The sequence below is a fragment of the Chlorocebus sabaeus genome, chromosome 3 (genome assembly GCF_047675955.1).
Source record: "Chlorocebus sabaeus isolate Y175 chromosome 3, mChlSab1.0.hap1, whole genome shotgun sequence".
Taxonomy (NCBI): Eukaryota; Metazoa; Chordata; class Mammalia; order Primates; family Cercopithecidae; genus Chlorocebus; species Chlorocebus sabaeus.
The window spans coordinates 653063-676406 of record NC_132906.1 but is presented as its reverse complement, the minus strand read 5'-3'; the positions used below and the strand labels follow the sequence as shown (position 1 = coordinate 676406).

The window sequence follows — 23344 nt, the reverse complement described above, 5'->3', positions numbered from 1 at the left end:
GACAAAAAGTTGCTCCTCAAAAAAGAAAAGAAAAGAAAAAAAATCAATAAAATTGATAAACCTCCAGCAAGAGAACAAAGACAAAAAGAGAGAAGACACCAATCACCAATTTTGGAAGGAAACCAGGGATATCACTACAGACCCTGTAGCCGTTGAAAAGACAAAAAGGAAGACTACCAAGAACTTTACGCTCTTAACAACTTAAAAGAAACAGACCAATTTCTCAGAAACGACAAACCATCAAAACTCAATCAAGACGAAACAGACAATCCAAATGGTTCCACAACCATTAAAGAAATTAAATTCATAATGAGAAAGCTCCCAGAAAAGAACCCCACCTCACTGGAAAATTCTACCAAATATCTAAAAATGCATTAACAAAAATTATACACAATCTCTTCTAGAAAACAGAGAGGAGGAAGAACTTCCCCATTCATTTTATGCAGCTGGAACAGGCTGAGTATCCCTAATCTGAAAATCTGAACCCCAAAGTGCTCCAAAATCTGAAACTTTTTTAGTACCAACATGATACTCAAAGGAAATCTCACTGAAGCATTCCAGATCTCAGAGTTTTGGATTAGGGATGCTAAAACAGTATGTATATAATATTCTAAAATCTGTAAACATCCAAAATCTGAAATATTTCTGGCCCCAAGCATTGGGTTTCTCCACCTGTATGACCTTGATACCCAAATCAAATAAAGATAGTACAAAAAAAAGAAATCTGCAAATATCTCCTATGAATTTAGATGCAAAAAAAATTCACAACAAAGCATAACCAGGTTGAATCCAGCAATCCCAAGTAGGATTATTCCAAGTCTGTGAGGCTGGTTGAACACGCGAAAGTCAATCCATGGGATCCCTTGTTATCACCACTGAGTGAGTGGCAACGCAGCTTCTTCTGCCCCACGCTGACATCAGCAGCAGGACACTGTCACGGGTGGAAATGCAAGCCGTCCTTCCATCCTGTTCTAGCTCCTACCTCAACTTGGAGGTCGGACCCCTGGAAATTCACACTTTCTTATGATTTGTGGAGAGCTGCCTCATCTGCAGATGGCAGGGGTGGCAGGGAACGGCATTCCTTCCTCACCTGCTGACCCAGTACCCACACGCCTGGACAGAGGCACACAGCTCGTTTCCAGCAGGCTCCCTTAGCGCCCTGAACCAAGTCACCTGGCACCTCTCCTACCCTGAAAGCATCCAGCTCTACCCAATTAACGTGCCACGCAAGGGTCAAACAGAATTTCAGCTTACTTTGTGAGCCCAGAGGATCCTGAGACAGAAGCACCCACACCAGTGAGTCCTAGAGGGGCAGTGAGTCCTAGTTGCCCCTGTCAATGCTCATTCCATTCACTACAGTCAAAGCTCAGGGACCAGGCACTCTGGCCACACATGGAACCCACGCCAGGCCTCACTGAGAAGGAGAAGCTCTGCAAGGCCTTTGGAGCTTTTCAACTTAAAACATGCACAAGCCTACATAGTGTCTTCTGTGAAACTTCCCCAGTTCCGCTCCTTTTTCTATTAAAAGTTGCTCTGGAAAGTTTTGAGGTAAACTTAGAAAACACCAAATATATGTTCAACCATTGAAAGACTCCAAAATGAAAATTCAAGTTCATCTGGGCTTGGAAGTTGTGAGTCAAAGGGGCGTCACTGCACCCTGTGTTCAACTGTGGCTTGGAGCAACTGTACGGATTTGCGAGACGGGGAGGTGGGGCCCTGGAGAGGTTTGCTCACGTTTGCTGACTCGCAGTATCTGGCATGGAAACCAGCCACAGGAGCACAGATTTTCCTACAATACAGTCAAGAATCCTTAAAACAACCCACCAGAACTGTGTCAGGTACACCACTGTCTGCTAGGTGGGAGGCACACTGTGGCTGGCACAATCATGGTGGGCAAGATTTCTCTAGGGCCACACTGAGACCAGGCATGGTTCTGCCGCGCAGCCCCAGAGCCGTCCGGAACACAGGGTAATCACGTGGATGCTCAGGAGTGCATGTCAGCAGCTACTTCAGGAGCACGGTCATGACCAGCGCGCCAGTGCTCCAGTTCCAGCAGGCTCCCCCAGCGCCCTGAACCAAGTCACCTGGCCCCTCTCTCACCCTGAAAGCATCCTGGCTCTACCCAATTAACATGCCAAGCAAGGGTCAAACTCCAACCTGCTACTGGAGTGCTGGCACACTGGTCGTGACCCTGCTCCTGAAGTAGCTGGCCAATGGAGGCGCTGCCACTGAGCGGTGATGGTCAAGGTCAGCACCACGACAAGCCTCTCCCTCCTCCCCAAACTCCTCCGTGTTCCCTCTCCGCCAGCCTTGCCCCATAACTAAAGCCCCTCACACCCCGGAAGTCATCCCTGTGGGGCTCGGGGCGCCGGGTAGCGCCATTCTCACCCCACCCCTGCCAGGAGAGGACCTGCAGTTTCTAGAACTGCCAGGGGCCTGCTACCTGGAGATAGATCATCCTTATTTTTAGAAACAAATTATCGTCTAGACTTTCACCAAGGTGATTCTTTGGGTTTTATTCACATTGTCTTAGTTTCCCATTTCTCTTGACCTCTTCCTGTTCTGTCACAAACTGTATCCTGCTAGATTTTGGCACTCAGTTCCTTATAGGGACTCCAGGCATGTGAGTCCCCACAGCAGCCAACACAGAGACATACGCAGGCTTCGCTTTCTCAGGAGGTACGTCACCACGGAAAGCCGGGAGTAAGAACGTTCCCGCTAGCCAGTAACACGGTGTCACTCAGGCTGCCATGACCATGAAGCGGGACAACCGAAAGCAGGGTGGACATCGCGAGTCAGCAGAACTACCAGAGCAGCCCACCTCACCCCTCCCGCCCGCCCTCCTCCAGCAGCAAAAGGAAACACCAGAGTCCTCCATGGCTCCTGCAATGGAGAGTTCTTTGTATACACCTCCCACCCAATCCCCTTACACCAGAATCGCACACTCTTCCTTGAATGGGCTCACACCTTTCAGATTGGAGAAAGCAAGATTTTACTTAGGGTGCTAAAGTATCTTACAAACAAAAAGTTGAGATTGCCTGTAAAACCCCACAAGGTTTTAATTCAACAAGTGAACATGGGCAAGGAGTCTAAAGTTGTTCCCCTTTTCTAGACAAACGGAAATATTTTAAATAAATCTCCAAGAAGGTTCTGATAGATCAGTGTTTCTTCAAAAATACCTTGACACTGACTGATATTCAAGGAATTACTAAGAAATTCAAACCGCCGCCGCAACAGTGGAAATCTGAGCACTGTTTCTTGAAAATACAGGAGCCTTAAGTGGATTTAAAGATCAGGACACAGAATCGAGGCAACTGCATGGCAAATGCACCCGACAGTCCAGTCAGACAATGAACCTAACAGGGAACCCAATGTGAGCAGCAGGCTGCCGGAGGCCACGTCTGTCACGCACACCTGCCTGGTTTGGAAGAACTGCTGGGAAATTGAAATGCAACACTCAAGGAAGCTGGGGCACGGTCAGCTTCCTGGTTGCCATCTCAGGCAAGGCTCGGTGTGTGTCCTTGCGAGTCCCAACAAGGAACTGTGGAGCCAGGCGCAGATGACTCGAGCCTGAGCAGCGTCCTCCCCACGCTGTGCACCTGGGTACTTCCGGCCCTTGAGCCTTCCACAGTGTTTTTGCAACACAGGCGTGGGCAGAGTCCTGCCTTCCCCTGCAGAAGCTGGGCAAGTGCCACCAGGGAGGCCGGACGGTTCCACTCCCAGGTCCCGAGACTTCTCCGCCTCATCCTGGGGTCCAGCTGACCCATCGCCCCCAGGCGCCAGGACCCCTCATGCAAATGTACACGGGGATGCGTGCAGCCAGGCCGCTTCCTCACCTCCATGTAAAATCCTTTCATTAGAGGATGATGTTAAATATATTTACATATCATTTCCTCTTTATACGTAAGACAAGCATTTACTCTAACAAGAATATTCATCATTTCTTTCTCAAGCTCTTGAAACAATTAGGTTCCTTCAGCAGACAGAAGTTTACACAAAATACAATTTTTTTTCCTCTTGAAAAATTATAACACTGAGGGGTAAAAGCTGACTCTGTGGGAAAATGCAGTGGGCCACACAGGTTATTATGTCCAATGCTCTGAAAGGGCAAGAAGGAGAGAAGCCTGTCATCGCGTCAGTATCAGGTGACTGTAAGAACCTCTCGGGCAGACAATGAATTGCTGCATTTTATTTTGTTTCTAAAGCATAGAGCAAGAAGAACCAAGCAGCCTCTGACTTTCCCAGCTTCCAGGCTGTCCAACGAACAACTTTCACTGTCCTGCTCAGCTTCGGGAGGGAGGGAAGAAGAAGGGAGAAAGGAAGGGAGGAGGAAGAGAGGAAGGGCACACACCTCCACCAGCCGCCAGGCCTCGCTGATGATTGCATACTGCAGGCGGTTCAGAACGAAGCCGGCCACCTCCTTCTGGACTCGCATGGGGCACTGTCCAATCTTCTTCATCAGGGCGTGGGTTCTGTCCACCGTCGTAGGGGCCGTCTCCGGGTGGGGGACCAGCTCAACCAGCGGGATGTAGTACGGCGGATTCACCTTAGGAGAGAGAGAGAAGTGGGGGAGTCAAGGAGATGACCCCGGGTTTGGGGCACTGCACCCACCCTGAATGGTCAGGAGCAGCAGATGCACCTTTGGAATGGTGCCTTTAGATTCAGTGGCCAACAACAAGATACTTGAGAAAGAAATTTGTTCACAAAGGAGAGAGAAAAAGGGAACCTGATGCAGAATTGTGTGGTTTTATTAAAAAAAAAAATACCCAAAACACAAAGTTGGAATTTGGAGGAACTGCTTGCTATCCTGTATGTTTATGGCTAATCTTCACAGCCCTGGCCTCCCCAGGACAGAGTCTCTCTGCTCCCGTCTGTCTTGTCTTCAAAGCTTCCTCCCAGCCCACCCCCTGAGAATCATGTCTTCCCATCTGCAGTCACCACAGGCTCTGAAATTCTCCTGTGTCAGTGTTAAAAATTATTAGCAAGCTGGGTGTGATAGCTCACACCTGTAATCCCAGAACTTTGGGAGGCCGAGGTGGAGGGATCACTTGAGCCCAGGAGTTCAAGACCAGCCTAGGCAACATAGCAAGACCCTGTCGCTACAAAAAATAAAAAAATTAGCTAGGTGTGGTGTTGTGTACCTGTAGTCCCAGCTACTTGGAAGGCTGAAGTGGGAGAATCACTTAAGCCCAGGAAGTGGAGGCTGCAGTGAGCCATGACTGTGCCATTGTACTCCAGCCTAAGTGACAGCACCAGATGATCTCAAAAATAAATTATTAGCAGTGTCTTCCCAAAACCTGGTATTTCCTTAATTCCTCCATATTGTACCTTAAGCATCTGCCTCTTCCAATCTAACATCACCTTCTCGCTCTAGAAATCAACAAGCATCAACACACCTCAGCAGCCCCAGCACCCCGACGAGCCCAAGACAGGAAGGCACTGTCCAGGTGAGTGGGCCCCGAGGGAGGACCCTGGACTTTACCATTCAACTCTTGTGTTCTTGGTTTACTTTGAGAAACTGTTCTTACAGATTCCTCACAGAGAATTATCAAATGTCCATAGAAAACAGTGCTTGGTAGAACCTGACTGGCCTGAGCACTGAACCAAGTATACCACAGCAAAAACTGGTCTCCAAATGGTGCTTTTAAATGGGTTTTCCTCCACCATATGGGTGATAAGTAGAATGTCACATTTGCTCAGTGATGCTTCCATGAGCAAAAGCTGCCATTTAAAGATGACTCCCACAGAAGAGGGAAGGAGCAATAAGGGCCATCCCGGGCACCCACTCTGCCCTCTCAGGAATCAAGAAAAGATGGCTCCTGTTTCCAAATAGACAGATGGTAAATCGATGTCTCGGTTAAACACCTGTCACTTACTGAATTCTTATAGAAATACTTAACCTCTGACCTTTTGAAAAATCAAGATTAGAAGAACTGGAAGTGTGTCTTTCTCAGATGAATTTTGCTTTATTTTATATAAAGCAGGCATGCTGGGGCTGGGGTCTTTCCAACATTGTAAGCCTCACTGGTAGCAAAAACAGACGGAGACAAGGAGTTAGAAAGCATTTCTATTTAAAACTCACCAGTTCCCTCCTCTCAGTCTTCTCTGCAGCTTTTCCTGCTCACACTTTCCTGAGTGATGGAGACCCCCAGTCTGCCACAGTGGCCCACCTGTGCCCACTCCTGGTGTCACCACCACCAAGACTCGAGGACACAGAACACACCTGCGTGTCTCACACAGATCCCAGCCTCACCCTGGAGCCGGATGCCTTCCCTTGGGCACATCCCAGCACAGACTGGTCTCATGTGGGTTACCCCCCCCACCCCGGTCCCCCACCCCGGTCGGTTCCTGATCTCAGTGAGAATGTGTCACATCCCCACACCCAAGTCAGTGCCAGAAGAAGTGTTCCCGGCCGCTGCCTCTCCCTAGCCCCTCTCACTTTCCACTGAGAGGCGAGGCCAGCTGAACTTCCTGGGTCAAGTGTGAACTTGGGGAACTTTTCTGTCTTACAAAAGGATTGTAAAACACACCAATCAGGAACTTCCCTGTCTTACAAGAGGATTGTAAAACGCACCAACCAGCACTTTGTAAAATGCACCAATTGGCGCTCTGTAAAATGCACCAATCAGCAGGATTCTAAAAGTAGCCAATGACCGGGAGGACTGAAAAAGGGCACTCTGATAGGACAGACACGGAACATGGGTGGGGCCAATTAGGGAATAAAAGCTGGTCACCACCCTGCCCCACTCTGGGGCTTAAGTCCAGTGTCTTTCCTTGCTGGGGAAGCTTTGTCCTTTTGCTTTTCACAATAAACCTTGCTACCGCTTACTCTTTGGGTCTGTCCTATCTTTAAGAGCTGTAACACTCAACACCAACGTCTGCTGTTCACGAAGTCAGCAAGACCACAACCCACCAAAACCAGGAACCCACCGGCAAGAACCAATTCCGGACACACCATCAGCTACTGAAGTGCTGTTACCTCTCTTCACTCTTCTCTCAGAAAAACCACTGCCACCGCTACACTCAGCTCAGGGCCCCCGTTTCCAAACAGATTCTGCACTCCCTTCATGGGACTCCTGCTGGGGTCTCAGCACCTCTATCTCATCTTCCCAGAGCAACCCGTGTTGTGGCGGCAGCCTATCCAATCCACAACAGCAGCAAACGGAACGGCTGGGTGCGGGGGCTGGGGTGCGGCGGTGGGAAGTTAGGGTTTCATGGGATTCAGTCTTACAAGACGAGAAAGTTTCATGGATCCGTGGTAGTGGTGGCTGCCAGCCAATGAGAATGTCCTTAATGCCTCCCAACTGCGCACTTAGAAATGGCTAAGATGGTAGATTGTTATGTGTATTTTACCACAGTTACAAACTTTAAAAGTAAAAAACAGGTCTTTGCTCATGACTCCTCCAGTGAAAAATCTTGAAGGCCTCAGCACCCACGATAACAAAGCACGCGGCTGACTAGGATGCAGAGGCCAAAGACTGGGCCCCACCCAGTCCCCCGAAACAGACTTCCATCCACACCGACTTCCATCTACACCTGTGTGTCCAGCTACCAAAGTCGCCGCAAAAGGACCTTGGGGTCTCCTGGCTGGGACACAGTCTCCCTAACCTCAGCCATCGGCCTCTGACCCAGGAGGTCAATCTTGTCAATCAGGTCAGGTGCCCCTTGAATTGACCACGGCAGCGGGGAGGGGAGGAGACCAGCGAGGAGAGGAGGCAGCTTCCCCCCCGCCCCACCTTCCGTGTGGGAATGTGAGCGGTGGACTGAGAAACACACCCCCGAAAGGGTTAGACAGATACCACGGCAGCGCCGCACAGGCCGGGGGAGCACAAGGGGCGCATTCTTCCCCGCCGCGCGGGGCCGTGTGACCGCGCCGACAGCGCCGCCGCCCAGACTCCCTTCCCCCCGCGCCGGGACCAACCAAAACGGCGAGGGCCCCAGGGCCGACAGCGCCCTCGCGGGAGGCCGCCGGGCTGCAGACGTGCCAGCCCTGGGTGTTCCGTGCTCCGTGGACAGCCCATCCTCTCCGCGGCGCGCTCGCAGGGAGGCTCCAAGGCAGCTCCGAGCGGCCGCAGGGGCGCGCACATGTGCAAACGGACGCACAGCACGGGCGCTTGGCAGACAGCAAGCCCTATGGGGTCCAATTTTACTACCACCACCAGGGCAGATGGCTTCAGTGTCAGGCGTGAGGTGAGTCCGAAAAAGCCAAGCCCGGGCTGGGGCGGGGGACGGGGCTAACTGGTGGCCTCTCCCCCCACGCCCACCGCACGCCCCAGTCTGCCAGCCGCGGCCCCTTTCCCAGGCAGACCCGTCCATACGGCACAGTACTTGGTGGGCTCCGAAGACCCCACTAGCCCCGTCGGACCATCGTCTTCCCAGACTGAACTAAGGAGGAGAAAAACCGAGGGAGCCTCTTTGTAAAGTGTGGCTAAACTACCAGTAGAAAACTGCCACTCTGTCAGTGCTCCCTACAGCTCAATAAGACCTGAGACTGCGATGCAACGTGCACACCGTTGTCACCGACAGGCCCCAGCCCGCACATCCTCCTCCCCCAGCCCCTCCACGTGGGAATTCCGGAGTCACTGCCACGAGGAGTCGAGGAAACACCACAAAAGACACAGGAGAAGAAAATGTCCAGAGCACAGCCGGCCTGCACGCACAGCCCTCTTCCTGGGCCTGCAGTGTGGCCGCCAGCACCTCCAGTCCTGGAAGCATACCCTAAAACCCAGCCCCAACTCCTGCGCTGTTTGAATTGACAGCGCCTTTCCCAATCCACTAACCGGAAGTCTGGCCCCGCCCCAGGGAACACGTGGCCGTGGCCCGTGCCACGAGGGCTGCAGGCTTCGCTGTATGGGCGGAGACAGAAGCAACCTTTCCAATTTGCTGAATATCCACTTTTGTCACGGCATGAACAAGCCTCCTTTTTCTTCATCCTATTTTCGGCCCAGGCAAAAATCACTAATGATTGAAACAAAGGGTCCCAAGCAGGGACTGGGGGCTGCAGGGTGGGCTCCTAGCTGGCCGCGGGAGGGGGGTGCAGCGTGGAAACTGGGGTTCCTCAGAGATCACAAATAGGTCTTGATTTTGTAGGGACTGCCTGTCCAGTCCCCTAGAGGTCCCGTGGGGTGAGCAAGAGGTGGGGCCAGGCTGGGTGCCTTTTTCCTGTAATTCCGTCACTTTGGGAGGCTGAGACAGGAGGCTTGCTTGAGGCCAGAAGTTCAAGGCTGCAGTGAGCTACGATGGCACCACTGCTCTCCAGCCTGGGCGACAGAGCCACAGAAAAAGAAAAAAAAAAGAGAGAGAGGTGGGCAGCTGGAACACAGAGGAAAGAAAAGGAAAGGTCCAAAGATGGCTAATTTGGGTTATTTGATTTGCTTTAATTAACATGGGTTTTGTTTAAAAAGAATTTGTAACAATAAGGCAGATATTTTTAAATTATTATTATTTTGAGACGGAATCTCACTCTGTCGCCCAGGCTGGAGTGCAGTGGCGCGATCTCAGCTCACTGCAAGCTCCGTCTCCCGGTTCACACCATTCTCCTGCCTCAGCCTCCTGAATAGCTGAGACTACAGGTGCCCGCCACCATGCCCGGATAATTTTTTGTATTTTTAGTAGAGATGGAGTTTCACCGTGTTAACCAGGATGGTCTCGATCTCCTGATCTCATGATCCGCCCGCCTCAGCCTCCCAAAGGGGAAGATTAATTTTTAAAATAAGGTCTGGACTTTATGCTGTTTCATTAAGTAGGTGAGCAATAGTGGGATGGAACAAGAGTAGGAAGGAGGGAGAGAAGTGTCATTATTCAACAGTTACCAACTCCTGCTGGTCAAGGGACTAGGTTGGGTGTGAGGGAGAAGAAAGTGACTCAAGTGTCCTCTCACACATCTGGTGATTTAAAATTAAAGAGACACAGTAAAGGTCTTATCAAAGAACTCAGGAGGTATTTTCTGAACAACTTTATTTAGATTAGTTTTGTTGTGAACTAACTTAGAAGCAAGAACATGGGTTAGAAATTAGGAGGCTGACCCCTTCCACTGAAGCAATCAAGCAGCAACCTAGAAAGTGCTGAGGTCTCCAGGAGCCCTTTCTGTAGACGTGTGTATGTCACCAAAGCAAAGGCAAGGCAGGCTTCTCGGACTCGCTTTCAATTAGGGTCCCTTGTGATGCTAATCTCACTCGTATTTGAGTGGTAACCAAATGTGATGGGTTCTCTTCTATTTTTATGCATCTCAGCCTCCTTATTTTATAACCACTCCTCATTCTTTCCATCGTATCTCCCAGGACTATGCAGCTATGTAAATGGTGTTCCAAGCTGCAGCTCTTCTTAGCACACAAAACCTGGTGGGCATCTACAGATCTGGTAGGTGATTACCTCCACACTCGAAATGGCTCTTGCTCAGAAAGAGGAATTGCCCGGCTCTTGATCCTAGGCCCTGGTCACTCATGCTCGGAATACTGTCTTGCTCCCCTCTCTGACCCGTCTTCATCCCAGGAAGGACCTTCATGTTACCCTCCCCAGGCAGCACTTCCACTACATCACACTGATGCTCCGGACCCAAGCTGTCTGTCCCAGCTCTTCAGAGTAACCCTCACGATTCTCCAGACCCAACCATTACTGAGCCCTCCGCTGTTCTCCCATGGCTCCAAGGCATGTGTGCTCATGCCACCGGGCTGGCCTCCCACAATTCTGCACACCGAGAGGGTCCTTGGCCCAGGGTCTTTGCTTATGCTCTTCCCCAGGCTCGGACCCTCTCATCCCTTCATCAGCCCAACCAGTTCCTGGCCAGGCTGGGCCCTCTGTGTTGCTTCTCCCTGATCTGAACCTCTGACAACCTGGTGATGCCAAGGGTGTGGTCACTATTTTGTACTATTATAGTTATCACAGCTTGAGCTAAGTCACCTTTCCCGCTCGAACAGGCGTCCTGGTTCTCCAAGGTCACGCTGATCTCACAGTTGGGGCTCAAATGTCGTTCACTGGATCTCCTCTCTCATTCCCCTTTCCTCACTTCAATACGTTAACCGCTAAAAGATTCCTTGAGTGCTTGCATGCCAGTCTGAAACTTATTGTCCAAGGCACCTCATAATGTACTCCTGGCAAATAAGCTTGCACAGTTAATTACGGTGAGTGGGTGGAAGGGAACCACAAGGGAAAAAAAGTTCTTAAAGTCAGACCTGCAGTCAGAATCTCAGGAGCAGGACCCAGAATCTGCATTTTAACAAAATGGATCCTACTCTGAATTGTGTTAACTACACAGTGCAAGTGACATATCTATACAATCCTACACAATGTATACGTTTTTGATGCAGCACTTTTACACTGATAGTGGAATCATTTGTTTATTAGTCGGCCTCCTCAGCTACACAGTTACCTGGGGGTGAAAGTCTCAAAGCATTGCTCACTCTATTCCGTTGCACATTAGGTACACAGATATAAATCCAAGGAATTTTGGGATAAAATTCTTTTTTAAAATACTGGTATTGTGTAACTCTGTAAATACAATAAGAACCACTGAACTGCACAATTTGAATTGGCAAACTGTGTAAGTGAATTATATCTTAATAAAGCAGTTTAAAAGACGAATGGATTACTCACAAGTTATTGGCCCCCTCCCCCGCAAAAAAAATAATAAAAAATTAAAAAAAAACAGAATGAGATACAATCAATCCTCTAGATTTAAAATACTCACAGGATGAGCCACGATGCATTGCTTTACATGGACCAAGCCAGCAAACAGCTTGGAAGGCATGAGACAAGAAGTGGAACTGCTTAAGATCACTCGATCATCAACGATGGAATCTAACAGAGCAAAAATCTTCTTCTTCAGTTCTAGGTCTTCCGGAACACACTCCTGAAAAGGACACGCTGAAATGACTATTCATGACCACTCGACTCAGTCAAGCCCCAAGCAAAGCATTTCATGTTTGTTTCATTCCTCAAATGAACCACTTTGAAAATGATGAGGTTCAGGACATGTTATCCCAAAATATGGCAACTTGGCATTTGAGAAAACAGCTGAAGCAGGGAGGTCCCTCTGACCTTCTGCTCTCTCCTCCCCTAAAGCAGACTGTAAAAGAATTTTCTGCCCTTCCCCTGAAGCAGGTCATAAGACCCTCATACCAGAGGTACCCTCCCTACACCCAGAGAAAAACAATCTCCTTGTCTCTGAAGACACAGGGACACAGGGGAGAATCTGAACAAACAGGCCTTGCCAACTTCCCTCTAGTTTAATGCCAGCTAGATCATACCCCTTTGTCCTATCATACCCTCTGAAAGACTGTCCATTCTTTATCAAACCTAAGCATGTGTCATGTAAAACTTAAAATAAATACATCTGTATGTTTCTCTCTCGTCCATCTATCTTTTGTTATAGGGCCCTCAGCCATGAACCTTTCCATAGGAGAAGAAAAGATTTTATTTGTTCTCCCTTACAAAATCCACCAGCAAGATTTAAGAACAAGAAAAGGCTGCTGGAAAATATGATAAATCTTGATAACTCTGGAAAGTGGGTGATGAATATATGGGAGTTTGTTGTGCTTTCTAATTTTGAATCGCCTGGAAATTCTCATAATAATAAAGTCTGCCAACGATGTGGGGGTGGATTCTACAAACAAAACACACAACAGCACCCCAGGCAAACTGCTAAAAGCATCGGTAGTTATCATCAACATTTATTTTCCCTATCTGCTTTGACCATGAGATCAGTAGATCTTCAAGGAAAAATCTCCTCCTCATGAAATGAACAAACATGTTACATCCTTAATTCCCAAAAGGCTTCTTGAGAATCGATTTCTAATTGGAGATCCTTTCGAAAAAGATCTCCATTTCCAAAAATCCAAAACTACGTTAATCGGGGTAGGGGAGTGGGATAAAGATGCAAATTTGGATTAAAATACTACAGATAACAACCACTCTGAAGTTCTAATTACAAAGCTAGAGTGAGAGTGAGATGACACCTTCTAACACTCAGCACTGGCCCACAGGCGAGGCGTGTTCCCTGCCACATGAGGATGAAGAGGACACCGCCCTGCTGTGGATGGAAGCAGACCAGGGGAAAGATGCAAGAGCTGCTCTGACGCTTTGGAAATACTAGAGCTGTCCTTCCCCTCCTGACATCTGCACCTCTGGGATCACACCAGGGGTCACTCCTAACCAAGGTCCCTGCTCACCTGGGGCAACAGGTGCTGCAGGGGAGGAGGTAGGTAGGGCCTCCCAACATGCCCCAGTGACTTCAGGAGAATGACTCTCAGTGTGGTGCAATACCCATCCCATCGGAATCAACTGCGTGGCTTGTTAAAAATGCAAATTCTTGGGCTCCCATCCCGGACCTACTGAATCAGAGTCTCTAGGGGTGGGTTCCAGGCATCTGCAGTTCTAACAAGCATCCCTGATGATTCCTGTTCCCACTAAAGTTTGGGAACCACTCTTCTGAGGTGTGTATCCAAAGTGTCAGTCCTTAATGCTCTCGGTGCAGTGTGCCACGAAATGCATCCTCAAGGGTTTCCTCTCCATCCCAACTACTCAGCGATAAACAAGGTGCCCTGATGGGAAGTGGGAAGGTTATTAGCACTGCAGCCATCTCCTGGTCTCTAACCACCTGATCAATTTCACTAAAATGTTAAATTTACGTATCATATTAGGTCATGAATACAGTATAAACACCAGCAGATAACCAGAATTGTGCAGATGTGAAATTCAATGCTGAAGTACTACTAGAAATTGTATCAGAATCACCCTTCAAAAATAAATGTTTTCAAGTTTAATTGAATAATGCTAATAGTTAATAATATCTAACATATTGAAATCAGCTGTGTGGATAGTGTGACATGAATTTTGCATCTATATTATCTACAAGATTTTTAAAGTTTTATTGTAAGGGTAGGGAGCCCATACTGGATTTTTTAATACTTTTTAAAAATATAATCAAACCATGTGAATCTTTTTAAAGAAACAAAAGGTCGCATAAGCACCACATCTCAAAGACGGAAAAAAAAAATCAGTCATTTAAGAACTGTAAAGCCCATTGTGTTAACTCCCCTTATCAAAGGGGGAAAAAGAGCTACAGTAGCTGGCTCATTGTATTGAGCCATTCCTGGATCAGTTAAGTCTGCAAGTTGGGTTAAGTTTAAATGGAGCCTTGTAGCAAAGCCAGAGACGAAGAATGATGCAGATCCTGTGTAAGCTAATAAAAGAGTCTCCATGAATAGCCTTATTGTAAGCCTGTCATGCAGATTCTCCCCTGAAATTCTATGCCTTTCTTCAGATCATTTGATTATCAAAGAGGCAAGAAAACCTGAACCAGAGGAAACTCAGATCTGTTCCAATTATGTAAGAGTTTTTAATGGCACGTTTGCTTGAAGTTTTGTTGCTGTAGTTGTTGCTGTTTTTAAGAGTGACCCAATTGTGTTGGATGTGCTGGGCTGGGGTTATAAGGATGCTGTCCATGTCACGGCTGAGTTTATTTCCTTGCTATTATTCCTTCAGATACCCCTGGTCTGAGAAAGGGAGTCTGACAAATTTATCAGGACCTTCCTCACTTGCAGTTGGTTACAAAGCTCAGAGAAGCTGCCATCACTCTCTTTGCCCTAAAGGGACGGGGAGGACAGGCAGGGAAGAATGTCAGGGAGACAGCCGAGAAGGTACCTGCACTCCTTCTGCAAACCAGAGAGATGCGGCCCGTGCACTCTCAACTCTGTCTTTCACAGGGCTCTTTCTAGAGACAGGCACCAAACGTGAAGCACTAGCAAAAATTCTACCACTACTAAAGGTATCAGCTTGATTTTGCTTAATTAAAGATTGACAGCATCTTTCAAAGCACTGACTTGTGTTTGTTTGGGTTTTGTTGGTTTTGAGGCGGGGGAGGGAGACACAACTCATGACAAATAATATTCTCATGCACAACCACCATCGGCATGCCTACATTTTGACAAATAAAACTCTGGGGAGAGGTAAAGCACAAGGCAACTTCCCAGTTCTCACAACTGTTCTGTCAAAAGGGTCACCCTCTTCCTTAGACTGAGCACTGGCTCAGGCAGGATGAGCAGCTGACAGGTGAGGCAGAGTTTAGACGCTGTGTGTGGCATTTCCCTGCCTTTCTTGAAGGGAAAACAACGACATGATGCTATTCTAGGCATTACTTTTAATGCTCTCTAACTTGTACTTTTAAAGTAAATCAACTGTAAGCTTCAGTGTTTCACGGTTAGTAAAAGTTACCTGTGTGGTGAATTCAACCCATTAGGGCCCTGATGTGGAAAACTGGCACAGCCCCAGCAAGTCTGCTACCTGGACCATTCCCAGGGGAAGGGTGTGCTGGGTAAGTACTCACTTCTGAAGTTTATCCACTTGCTTATGCAACATACATTTTCCAAAACATAGATTTTCATGATGAAAAAAAAATTCTGTCAAGTTTGTTGTTGTTGTTTTTAAATCCATCCAGGCATTTTACTATTTTTATTTTTATTTTTTGAGATTGAGTCTCACTCTGTTGCTCAGGCTGGAGTGCAATGGCATGATCTCGGCTCACTGCAACCTCCATCTCCTAGGTCAAAAGATTCTCCTGCCTCAGCCTCCCAAGTAGCTGGGACTACAGGCCCGCACCACCACACCCGGTTAATTTTTGTATTTTTAGTAGAGACGGGGCTTCATCATGCTGGCCAGGTTGTTCTCGAACTCCTGACCTCAGATGATCTGCCCACCTCAACCTCCCAAAGTGCTGGGATTACAGGTGTGAGCCACCACACCCGGTCAATCCAGGCATTTTAAATAGGCATCCTGTTGCTAGAAAATCTGTATTTGCTAGTGCAAAATATCTGGAAGCAGGCTTCAATGTGCTTTACAGAAAGAAAAAACAAATTAGAAGACTTCAATACTTAGGGTACTGTACATGCAAAGAAGATCTATTGGATAATTTTAAGAGGAAGAGACATGGTAAGAAAGGAAATATGAATTAGAATCCTACTGCAATCATAGCAGAAGGAAATCCACTCTCGGGCTGAAGATGGAGGCGTTCTACATTATAAACTCTGTTAGCACTAGTTACATCTCTGGCTTAAATCTGCCTAATTAACACCCCAGTTTCTCTTCATCATTTCTCCCAGGAGCGCAATGTTCAGAACGGTATTTCCTAGTTTGTTTGTTTTTTTTTTTTCCCTAGAATTCTTATAGTTTGAGGTCTTACATTTAAATCTTTAGTCTATCTTGAGTAAATTTTTGTATATGGTGAAAGGTAGGTATTTAGTTCCATTCTTCTGCATATGGCTAGTCAGCTATTCCAACACCATTTATTGAACAAGGAGTCCTTTCTTCATTGCTTATTTTTGTTGACTTTGTTGATGATCCAATGGTTGTAGGGCTGAAGCTTTATTTCTGGGTTCTCTATTCTGTTCAATTGGTCTGTGTGTCTGTTTTTGTACCAATATCATGCTGTTTGGTTACTATAGCCTTATAGTATCATTTGAAGTTGGATAATATGATGCCTTCAGCTTTGTTCTTTTTGCTTTGCTTATTCAGGCTCATTTTTTGTTCCATATGAATTTTAGAACAGTTTTTTCGAGTTCTCTAAAAAATGATGTTGATAGCTTGATAGGGATAGCATTGAATCTGTAGATTGTTTTGGGCAGTATGGCCATGTTAATAATATTAATTCTTCCAATCCATGAGCATGGAATACTTTTTCATTTTTTTGTGTTATCTGTGATTTCTTGTGGCAGTGTTTTTTAGTTCTCCTTATAGAGATCTTTCACCTCCTTGGTTAGAAGTATTCCTAGATATTTTAGGTTTTTGGTGGCTATTGTAAATGGGATTGTGTCCTTGATTCGGCTCTCAGCTTGTTCAATTTGTCTCTCTTTTAACTGAGTTATATTTTTTAATACGATGCAGATACTGCAAACATTATATTTTGTAATATGATGCCGACATTGCAAACATTTTTCTTGGTCTGCTGCTTATCTTCTGATTCTGTAAATAGCACCCTCCTGCCCCACAGAGGTTCACTGCTTACAAACCCAGCATTTGTTCATGGTTTTTACACCTCACTTTGTGAGGCCCTCCTACTTCCATGTTTGGGGACCTATGCTATCTTCCAGAACATTTTAGTATTTCTTAAATGTTTATTTATTTAATCCATCTTGTGTTTACTTTTTTCATGCCTACTTTTATATGTAGTATGAAGTAAAATTTATCAATCTTTATTAAAAAGACCTGGCAGCTCCAGATACCAATCTTTCCTTAGGCCGCAGGCTCCAGAGCTGGGGTGAAGGCTGGCACCACAAACCAAGCAGCCACGGCCTCGCCTCCAGCAGCTCAGAACCGAGTGGAGAAACGGCCAGACACACAAAGCCACGACACAGCACGACTCACCCATCTCAGGATCGTGGAAACAGCTCGGGGGTGGGAGAAAGCCTGACTGATTCTGGTGCGAGTGGGGCAGGTGGCACTAAGGCCTCACAGAAAGAAACACTCCTGGCCGGGCACGGGGGCTCACGCCTGTAATCCCAGCACTTTGGGAGGCCAAGGAGGGCGGATCACGAGATCAGGAGATCGAGACCATCCTGGCTAACATGGTGAAACCCCGTCTCTGCTAAAAATACAAAAAATTAGCCGGGCCCGGTGGCGGCACCTGTAGTCCCAGCTACTCGGGAGGCTGAGGCAGGAGAACGGCAAGAACCCGGGAGGCGGAGCTTGCAGTGAGCCCAGATCACACCACTCACTCCAGCCTGGGCCACAGAGCGAGACTCCATCTCAAAAAAAAAAAAGGAAACACTCTTGAGACTGGGTGTCTAAGGTGAACAGAGTGTCTACTGAGAGAGGAAAGCAGTACCCAGAGCTGCGGAGGTGCCAAACCATCTTCCCAAGCACAGGACTGCTTTTGGGCCTCCAGGGGCTCAGCATTGTGGGAGGAGGGGGTGGGAGGACCACCTTGTGGGAGGGATGGGGTGGGAGGAAGAGGCGGGAGGGTGGCCTGGGGGAAGGAGGGGGTGGGAGGACAGTCTGGAGGGAAGATAGGGTGGGAGGACGGCCTGGTGGGAGGGATGGGGTGGGAGGACGGCCTGGTGGGAGGGACGGCGTGGGAGGACGGCCTGGTGGGAGGGACGGGGCGGGAGGACGGCCTGGTGGGAGGGACGGCGTGGGAGGACGGCCTGGTGGGAGGGACGGGGCGGGAGGACGGCCTGGTGGGAGGGACGGGGCGGGAGGACGGCCTGGTGGGAGGGACGGGGCGGGAGGACGGCCTGGTGGGAGGGACGGGGCGGGAGGACGGCCTGGTGGGAGGGACGGGGCGGGAGGACGGCCGGGTGGGAGGGACGGGGAGGGAGGACGGCCGGGTGGGAGGGACGGGGAGGGAGGACGGCCGGGTGGGAGGGACGGCGTGGGAGGACGGCCGGGTGGGAGGGACGGGGCGGGAGGACGGCCTGGTGGGAGGGACGGCGTGGGAGGACGGCCTGGTGGGAGGGACGGGGCGGGAGGACGGCCTGGTGGGAGGGACGGGGCGGGAGGACGGCCTGGTGGGAGGGACGGGGCGGGAGGACGGCCTGGTGGGAGGGACGGGGCGGGAGGACGGCCGGGTGGGAGGGACGGGGAGGGAGGACGGCCGGGTGGGAGGGACGGGGAGGGAGGACGGCCGGGTGGGAGGGACGGCGTGGGAGGACGGCCGGGTGGGAGGGACGGGGCGGGAGGACGGCCTGGTGGGAGGGACGGGGCGGGAGGACGGCCGGGTGGGAGGGACGGGGCGGGAGGACGGCCTGGTGGGAGGGACGGGGCGGGAGGACGGCCTGGTGGGAGGGACGGCGAGGGAGGACGGCCTGGTGGGAGGGACGGGGTGGGAGGACGGCCTGGTGGGAGGGATGGGGTGGGAAGAGGTCCTGGTGGAAGGGATAAGGTGGAAGGACGACCTAGTGGGAGGAGGGGGCAGGAGGATGGCCTGGTGGGCGGCCCTGGGAGGGGTGCCAGGGGATGGCGGTACGGATGACCGTTAGGACACCCTTTCAGCACTCATACAATAAAAGCAATGACCAAATCTGTTGCCTGAAAACAGGAACAAGATAAACGATGACGAGTTTGAGCGTTACCCTAAAGGAAGCTCTGGAATCCAGCCAGGCCTCTTAGGGGGAGGATGGTATTGTAATTGACTTGCCAGTGTGAATATTTTCTTGGCAGGCCCCATTATCTAGGATGCCATTACCTACCAACACAAGCTATTTAGCAGCCTGCACTGAAAATCATAACTAAGTAGTTGTTTCACTCTTGGCCGTATTTCCAAGGACAGATCACAAGTTTCATCCATTCGACTTTGTTTAGGCCTGTGGCTGCTGCCTAAATCCAAAGTTCTCATGGAAAGGGCAGTTTACCCGGAGCTTTAAGGTTGGTACTTCAGCTTCGGGGGAGGGGCTGCCGAGTTTGTTGTCTCCTAAAGCGGCAGCACATGATGTAGGTTTTCCAACACCTGCAGGAACGGCACCGTCCCACGGCCCTAATGATTAGCCAAACATGCCTAAATTGTACTTAAATGTAAAAAAGCGAATGTAAAACTGTTGGCATCAGAAACTCTAAAAGTCAACCATTATGATTACTAATATCCCCCAGCAATTCAAACAGCACCTGGTATGCAGCAAGCACTTTATAACTTTATACGCCTTTTCATTTAACTCTCAGAGTAAGCTGTACTTACCTCATACACCTTTTGTAAATGGAGAAATCTGTTTCACAAGCTCGTGTAACTAAGAAAGAAGGGCAGCAGAACCTGAAGCGGGGTCTGCCCACCTCCTGAGCCTCAGTGTGGATGCCTGCCGGCCGCTGCCACCCATGCAGGCAGCCCAGAGGAGACCTGCATGTCACACCTACCAGGCAACCTGCACCAAAGGCCTTTTAGAAAATAAACATGCTTGCTGGGCTCGGCGGCTCATGCCTGTAATCCCAGCACTTTGGGAGGCCGAGACAGGCGGATCACGAGGTCAGGAGATCGAGACCATCCTGGCTAACACGGTGAAACCCTTCTCTACTAAAAATACAAAAAATTAGCCAGGCGTGGTGGCGGGTGCCTGTAATCCCAGCTACTCGGGAGGCTGAGGCAGGAGAATGGTGGGAACCTGGGAGGCGGAGCTTGCAGTGAGCCGAGATCGCGCCACTGCACTCCAGCCTGGGCAACAAAGCCAGACTCCCTCCAAAAAAAAAAAAAAAAGAAAAAGAAAAGAAACATGCTTTTATCTCTACAAAAGTAACATATGCTCATTGTCAAAAATTTAGACAAAAATCAACCAAACTCCACCTCCAAGAGATAACCAGTATTGAATTGACGCTTGGGTTTTTTCCCAGTGTCTTACTTTGAAAAACACAGATCACTATACATGAAGGCTTGCAGTCTTACTCCAAGTAAGATTAAGACACATAGTGATTGATTTTTCTCAAGAAAAAAATCTAAGACTCCTTCCCCTCTGGTATGTCATTCTGAAGGAAGCCAACCAGCGTAACAGTCTCAATAACTTCTGTCTCATGAGCTTTTACCCCATCCTTCAACAGGCTGGAGAAATGTTATCATCCCCTTTCTGAACTAGGTGTTAAACTGACTTATTGGGGAGACTTCTCAAAGGCAAATGTGACCCATGTACTTTCTAAACTGAGAGCTTCTTCCTGCCCTTTTCTAAACAAGGACAGGTAGCTAGCTCCAGGTCCCCCACAAATCGAAACCATGACCTACCATTGCACATTCAACAGATTGGAAAAACTAAATAATCGGATGATACCAAGCGTTGAAGAAGATCTGGAGACATGAAAACTCAATACATTTGGAAATGTATAAAATGACACATTTTGGACACTATGGCATTATTCGAAGATGTAGTAGTACCAAAAACGCACAAATCCTGCAAGCCAGAAATGCTACCTATGTCCATTCAGAGAGGAACCCACAAAAAGAGGCTGCAGAATGCCCGAGGGAGAGCCACTCTACATAAAAGCAAGACACGAAAATGAGTCAGGTGTCCGTCAAAGGGAGGCTGTGTCAATTGTGCCTATTCCTATTAACCGACATTAAAATAAATAAAACTAACATGAATAAAAAGGTGTTAATGTGTCAATCAGACTAGATCTCAAAAAGCATATGACTGAGTAAAAACAAGCAAACTGCAAAAATATAAACATTTCTGTATACATAAATATGTTCATTATACAAGTTACGTGCAGGAGATCGAGACCAGCCTGGCCAACATGGTGAAACCTTGTCTCTACTAAAAATAGAAAAATTAGCTGGGCATGATGGCATGTTCCTGTAGTCCCCGCTACTCAGGAGGCTGAGGCAGGAGAATCGCTTGAACTCAGGAGGCAGAGGTTGCAGTGAGCCGAGATTGTGCCACTGCACTCCAGCCTGGGCAACAGAGTGAGACTGCGTCTCCAAAAATAAATACATAAAATTTAAAGCATACAAAATAGTATTACTGTTATTTGTTGACTGTCAGAAATACGTACTAAAAGTATAAAAGTATGGACAGAAGGACACCCATCAAATTTGTGGTAATGGTTCCCTTTAAGGAGGAAGAAGGAGGAGAAACGGTCTTAGGGAGGGCTTCACCAGGAACTGCAATTATTAAAGTCTATTTCTGTGTGAGAACCAGCCATTCATAACTTTTGGCCATCTTAATAGTGGGTTGTTTGTATCCTTCTTCATTTGTAGCAGTTATTTATATATTAGTCTCTCGGAATTTTTGGAATTTTTTTTACTGCTATCAATGTCTTTCTGATCTGCCATTTGCTGACTTTGTTCATTGTATCTGCCTCACATAAGTGCATTAATCTGAGGTAGATTTATCACTTTTGCTTTAGATTCCATTTGGTGTCAGAAAAACCTTTAACACTTTCAAGAATATAAAAACATTCCTTCAGGACAAAAACATGCTACACACAGCCACCTTCGCCATATCCCTGAAAGAAAACCTCTGCACCTTTTCCAAAGCAACTTTGATGATGCTCTCTGACCATAAGTCCCTTGACAAGAATCCCTTAGTCAACTAAAAAGATTCTAAATATTTCAGGTTAAATTTGCTCTTATTTTTATAAAAGATACACCAAGAACTCCGTAGTAGTTTAAGCAGAGGAGCAGAATAATTTCTTTAGCAGTCTTGTACAAGCACTGCAAGGTTGGACAATATCTCCAGCTTAAGGGATATCAGACTTTTAAATATCCCAACTATTCTCTAAGCATACCCAGAAGTGACCTAAAGGATAGATAAACAAAGTTCCGCAGCAGGGAACAGCTTGGGACTAAGCAAAAAACTAAACTGAGTCAGGAAACCTGCAACTACTCCCCACTCCCTGCTGAGTGACCCTGGGCAAGTCACTTGACCGCTATGATCTCTGCACATCAGAGAAACAAATAACAGACTTTAAGCAATGAACCAAAACACAAGATGTCAAAGGTGCCCTAGGGGTGGGCTTGGGCAGAAAGTTCCTAGGAGCTGCTCAGGAGTAATTTGGAGGTTCGGTTTCATTGTGTCCCCTGTGGAAGGAAAGAGCCATACAACAAACAGCTGGAAAGCGTCGCTGCTGGGTCTTGGAGAGGACAATGGCCATTAATCCTTGAGCAAGGGTAAGAGAGAACAGAGGCAGGCACCAGTCCCCCTTGGCAGCCTCCGAGAGGGTGGATTCATGCCACTCCCAAATTCTGCAGTATTGTTTTGAAGATCCTCCTCTTGGCAAAGACCTGGCCCTGAGCCAGAGAGAGTTTACCAGAATGCTGGCAGCAACAGTATGACATGCTCCTCTAGTTTGGGTATTTGATCCTCCAAATCTCATGTTAAAATATGATCCCCAATGTTGGATGTGGGGCCCAGAGGGAGGTGCTTGGGTCATGGGGGTGGATCCCATATGAATAAATTAATGCCCTCCTGGAGGGGGCTGTGAGTGAGTTCTTGCTCTATTAGTTTCCATGAGAGCTAGTTGAGAAAAAAAAAAAAAGCCCATCGCCTCCCTTGTCTCCCTCTCACCATGTGATCTCTACACACACCAGCTTCCCTTCACCTTCCGCCACGGGTGGGAGCAGCCTAAAGCCCTCACCAGAAGCCAGGTAGATGCCAACACCGTGATTCTTGAAGAGCCTGCAGAACCAAGAGCCAAATAAACATCTTTTCTTTATAAATTGCCCCACCTCGGGTACTCCTTCATAGCAACACAATGCACTTGGATATATGCCTTCTTATAGGCATGGCCTCGCAGCCTTCCATATGCCCCAATCTCTAAACAGAGGGAGTGAGGAATTCTTAAACAAGTGTTAAGGTCCACAAGAAATAAAGGAAAAGATGGGTAAATTTGACTGCATTGAAAAAACGCTTAAGTATGTACCTAAAAGGACACTAAAGACAGG

At 48.2% G+C, this 23344-nt stretch overlaps 1 protein-coding gene across 8 annotated transcripts in view; it reads right to left on the bottom strand.

The window, feature by feature from the left end:
- The window catches only part of CRYL1 (crystallin lambda 1), a 140894-nt gene that overhangs the window by 61337 nt on the left and 56213 nt on the right, over positions 1–23344 (bottom strand). For 7 of the 8 annotated variants that reach the window (XR_012091704.1, XR_012091708.1, XR_012091706.1 and 4 more), the window contains exons 4-5: positions 11687–11848; positions 4352–4546 (exon numbers count right to left, since the gene is read on the bottom strand). Coding sequence is in view for 3 of the 8 variants with exons in the window: in XM_008021667.3 (XP_008019858.3) it covers positions 4352–4546; positions 11687–11848 (357 nt within the window). In the remaining 5 variants the exon portion in view is untranslated. The remainder of the gene's footprint in view (positions 1–4351; positions 4547–11686; positions 11849–23344) is intronic. The other variant, XM_073012716.1, reaches the window with a different exon arrangement.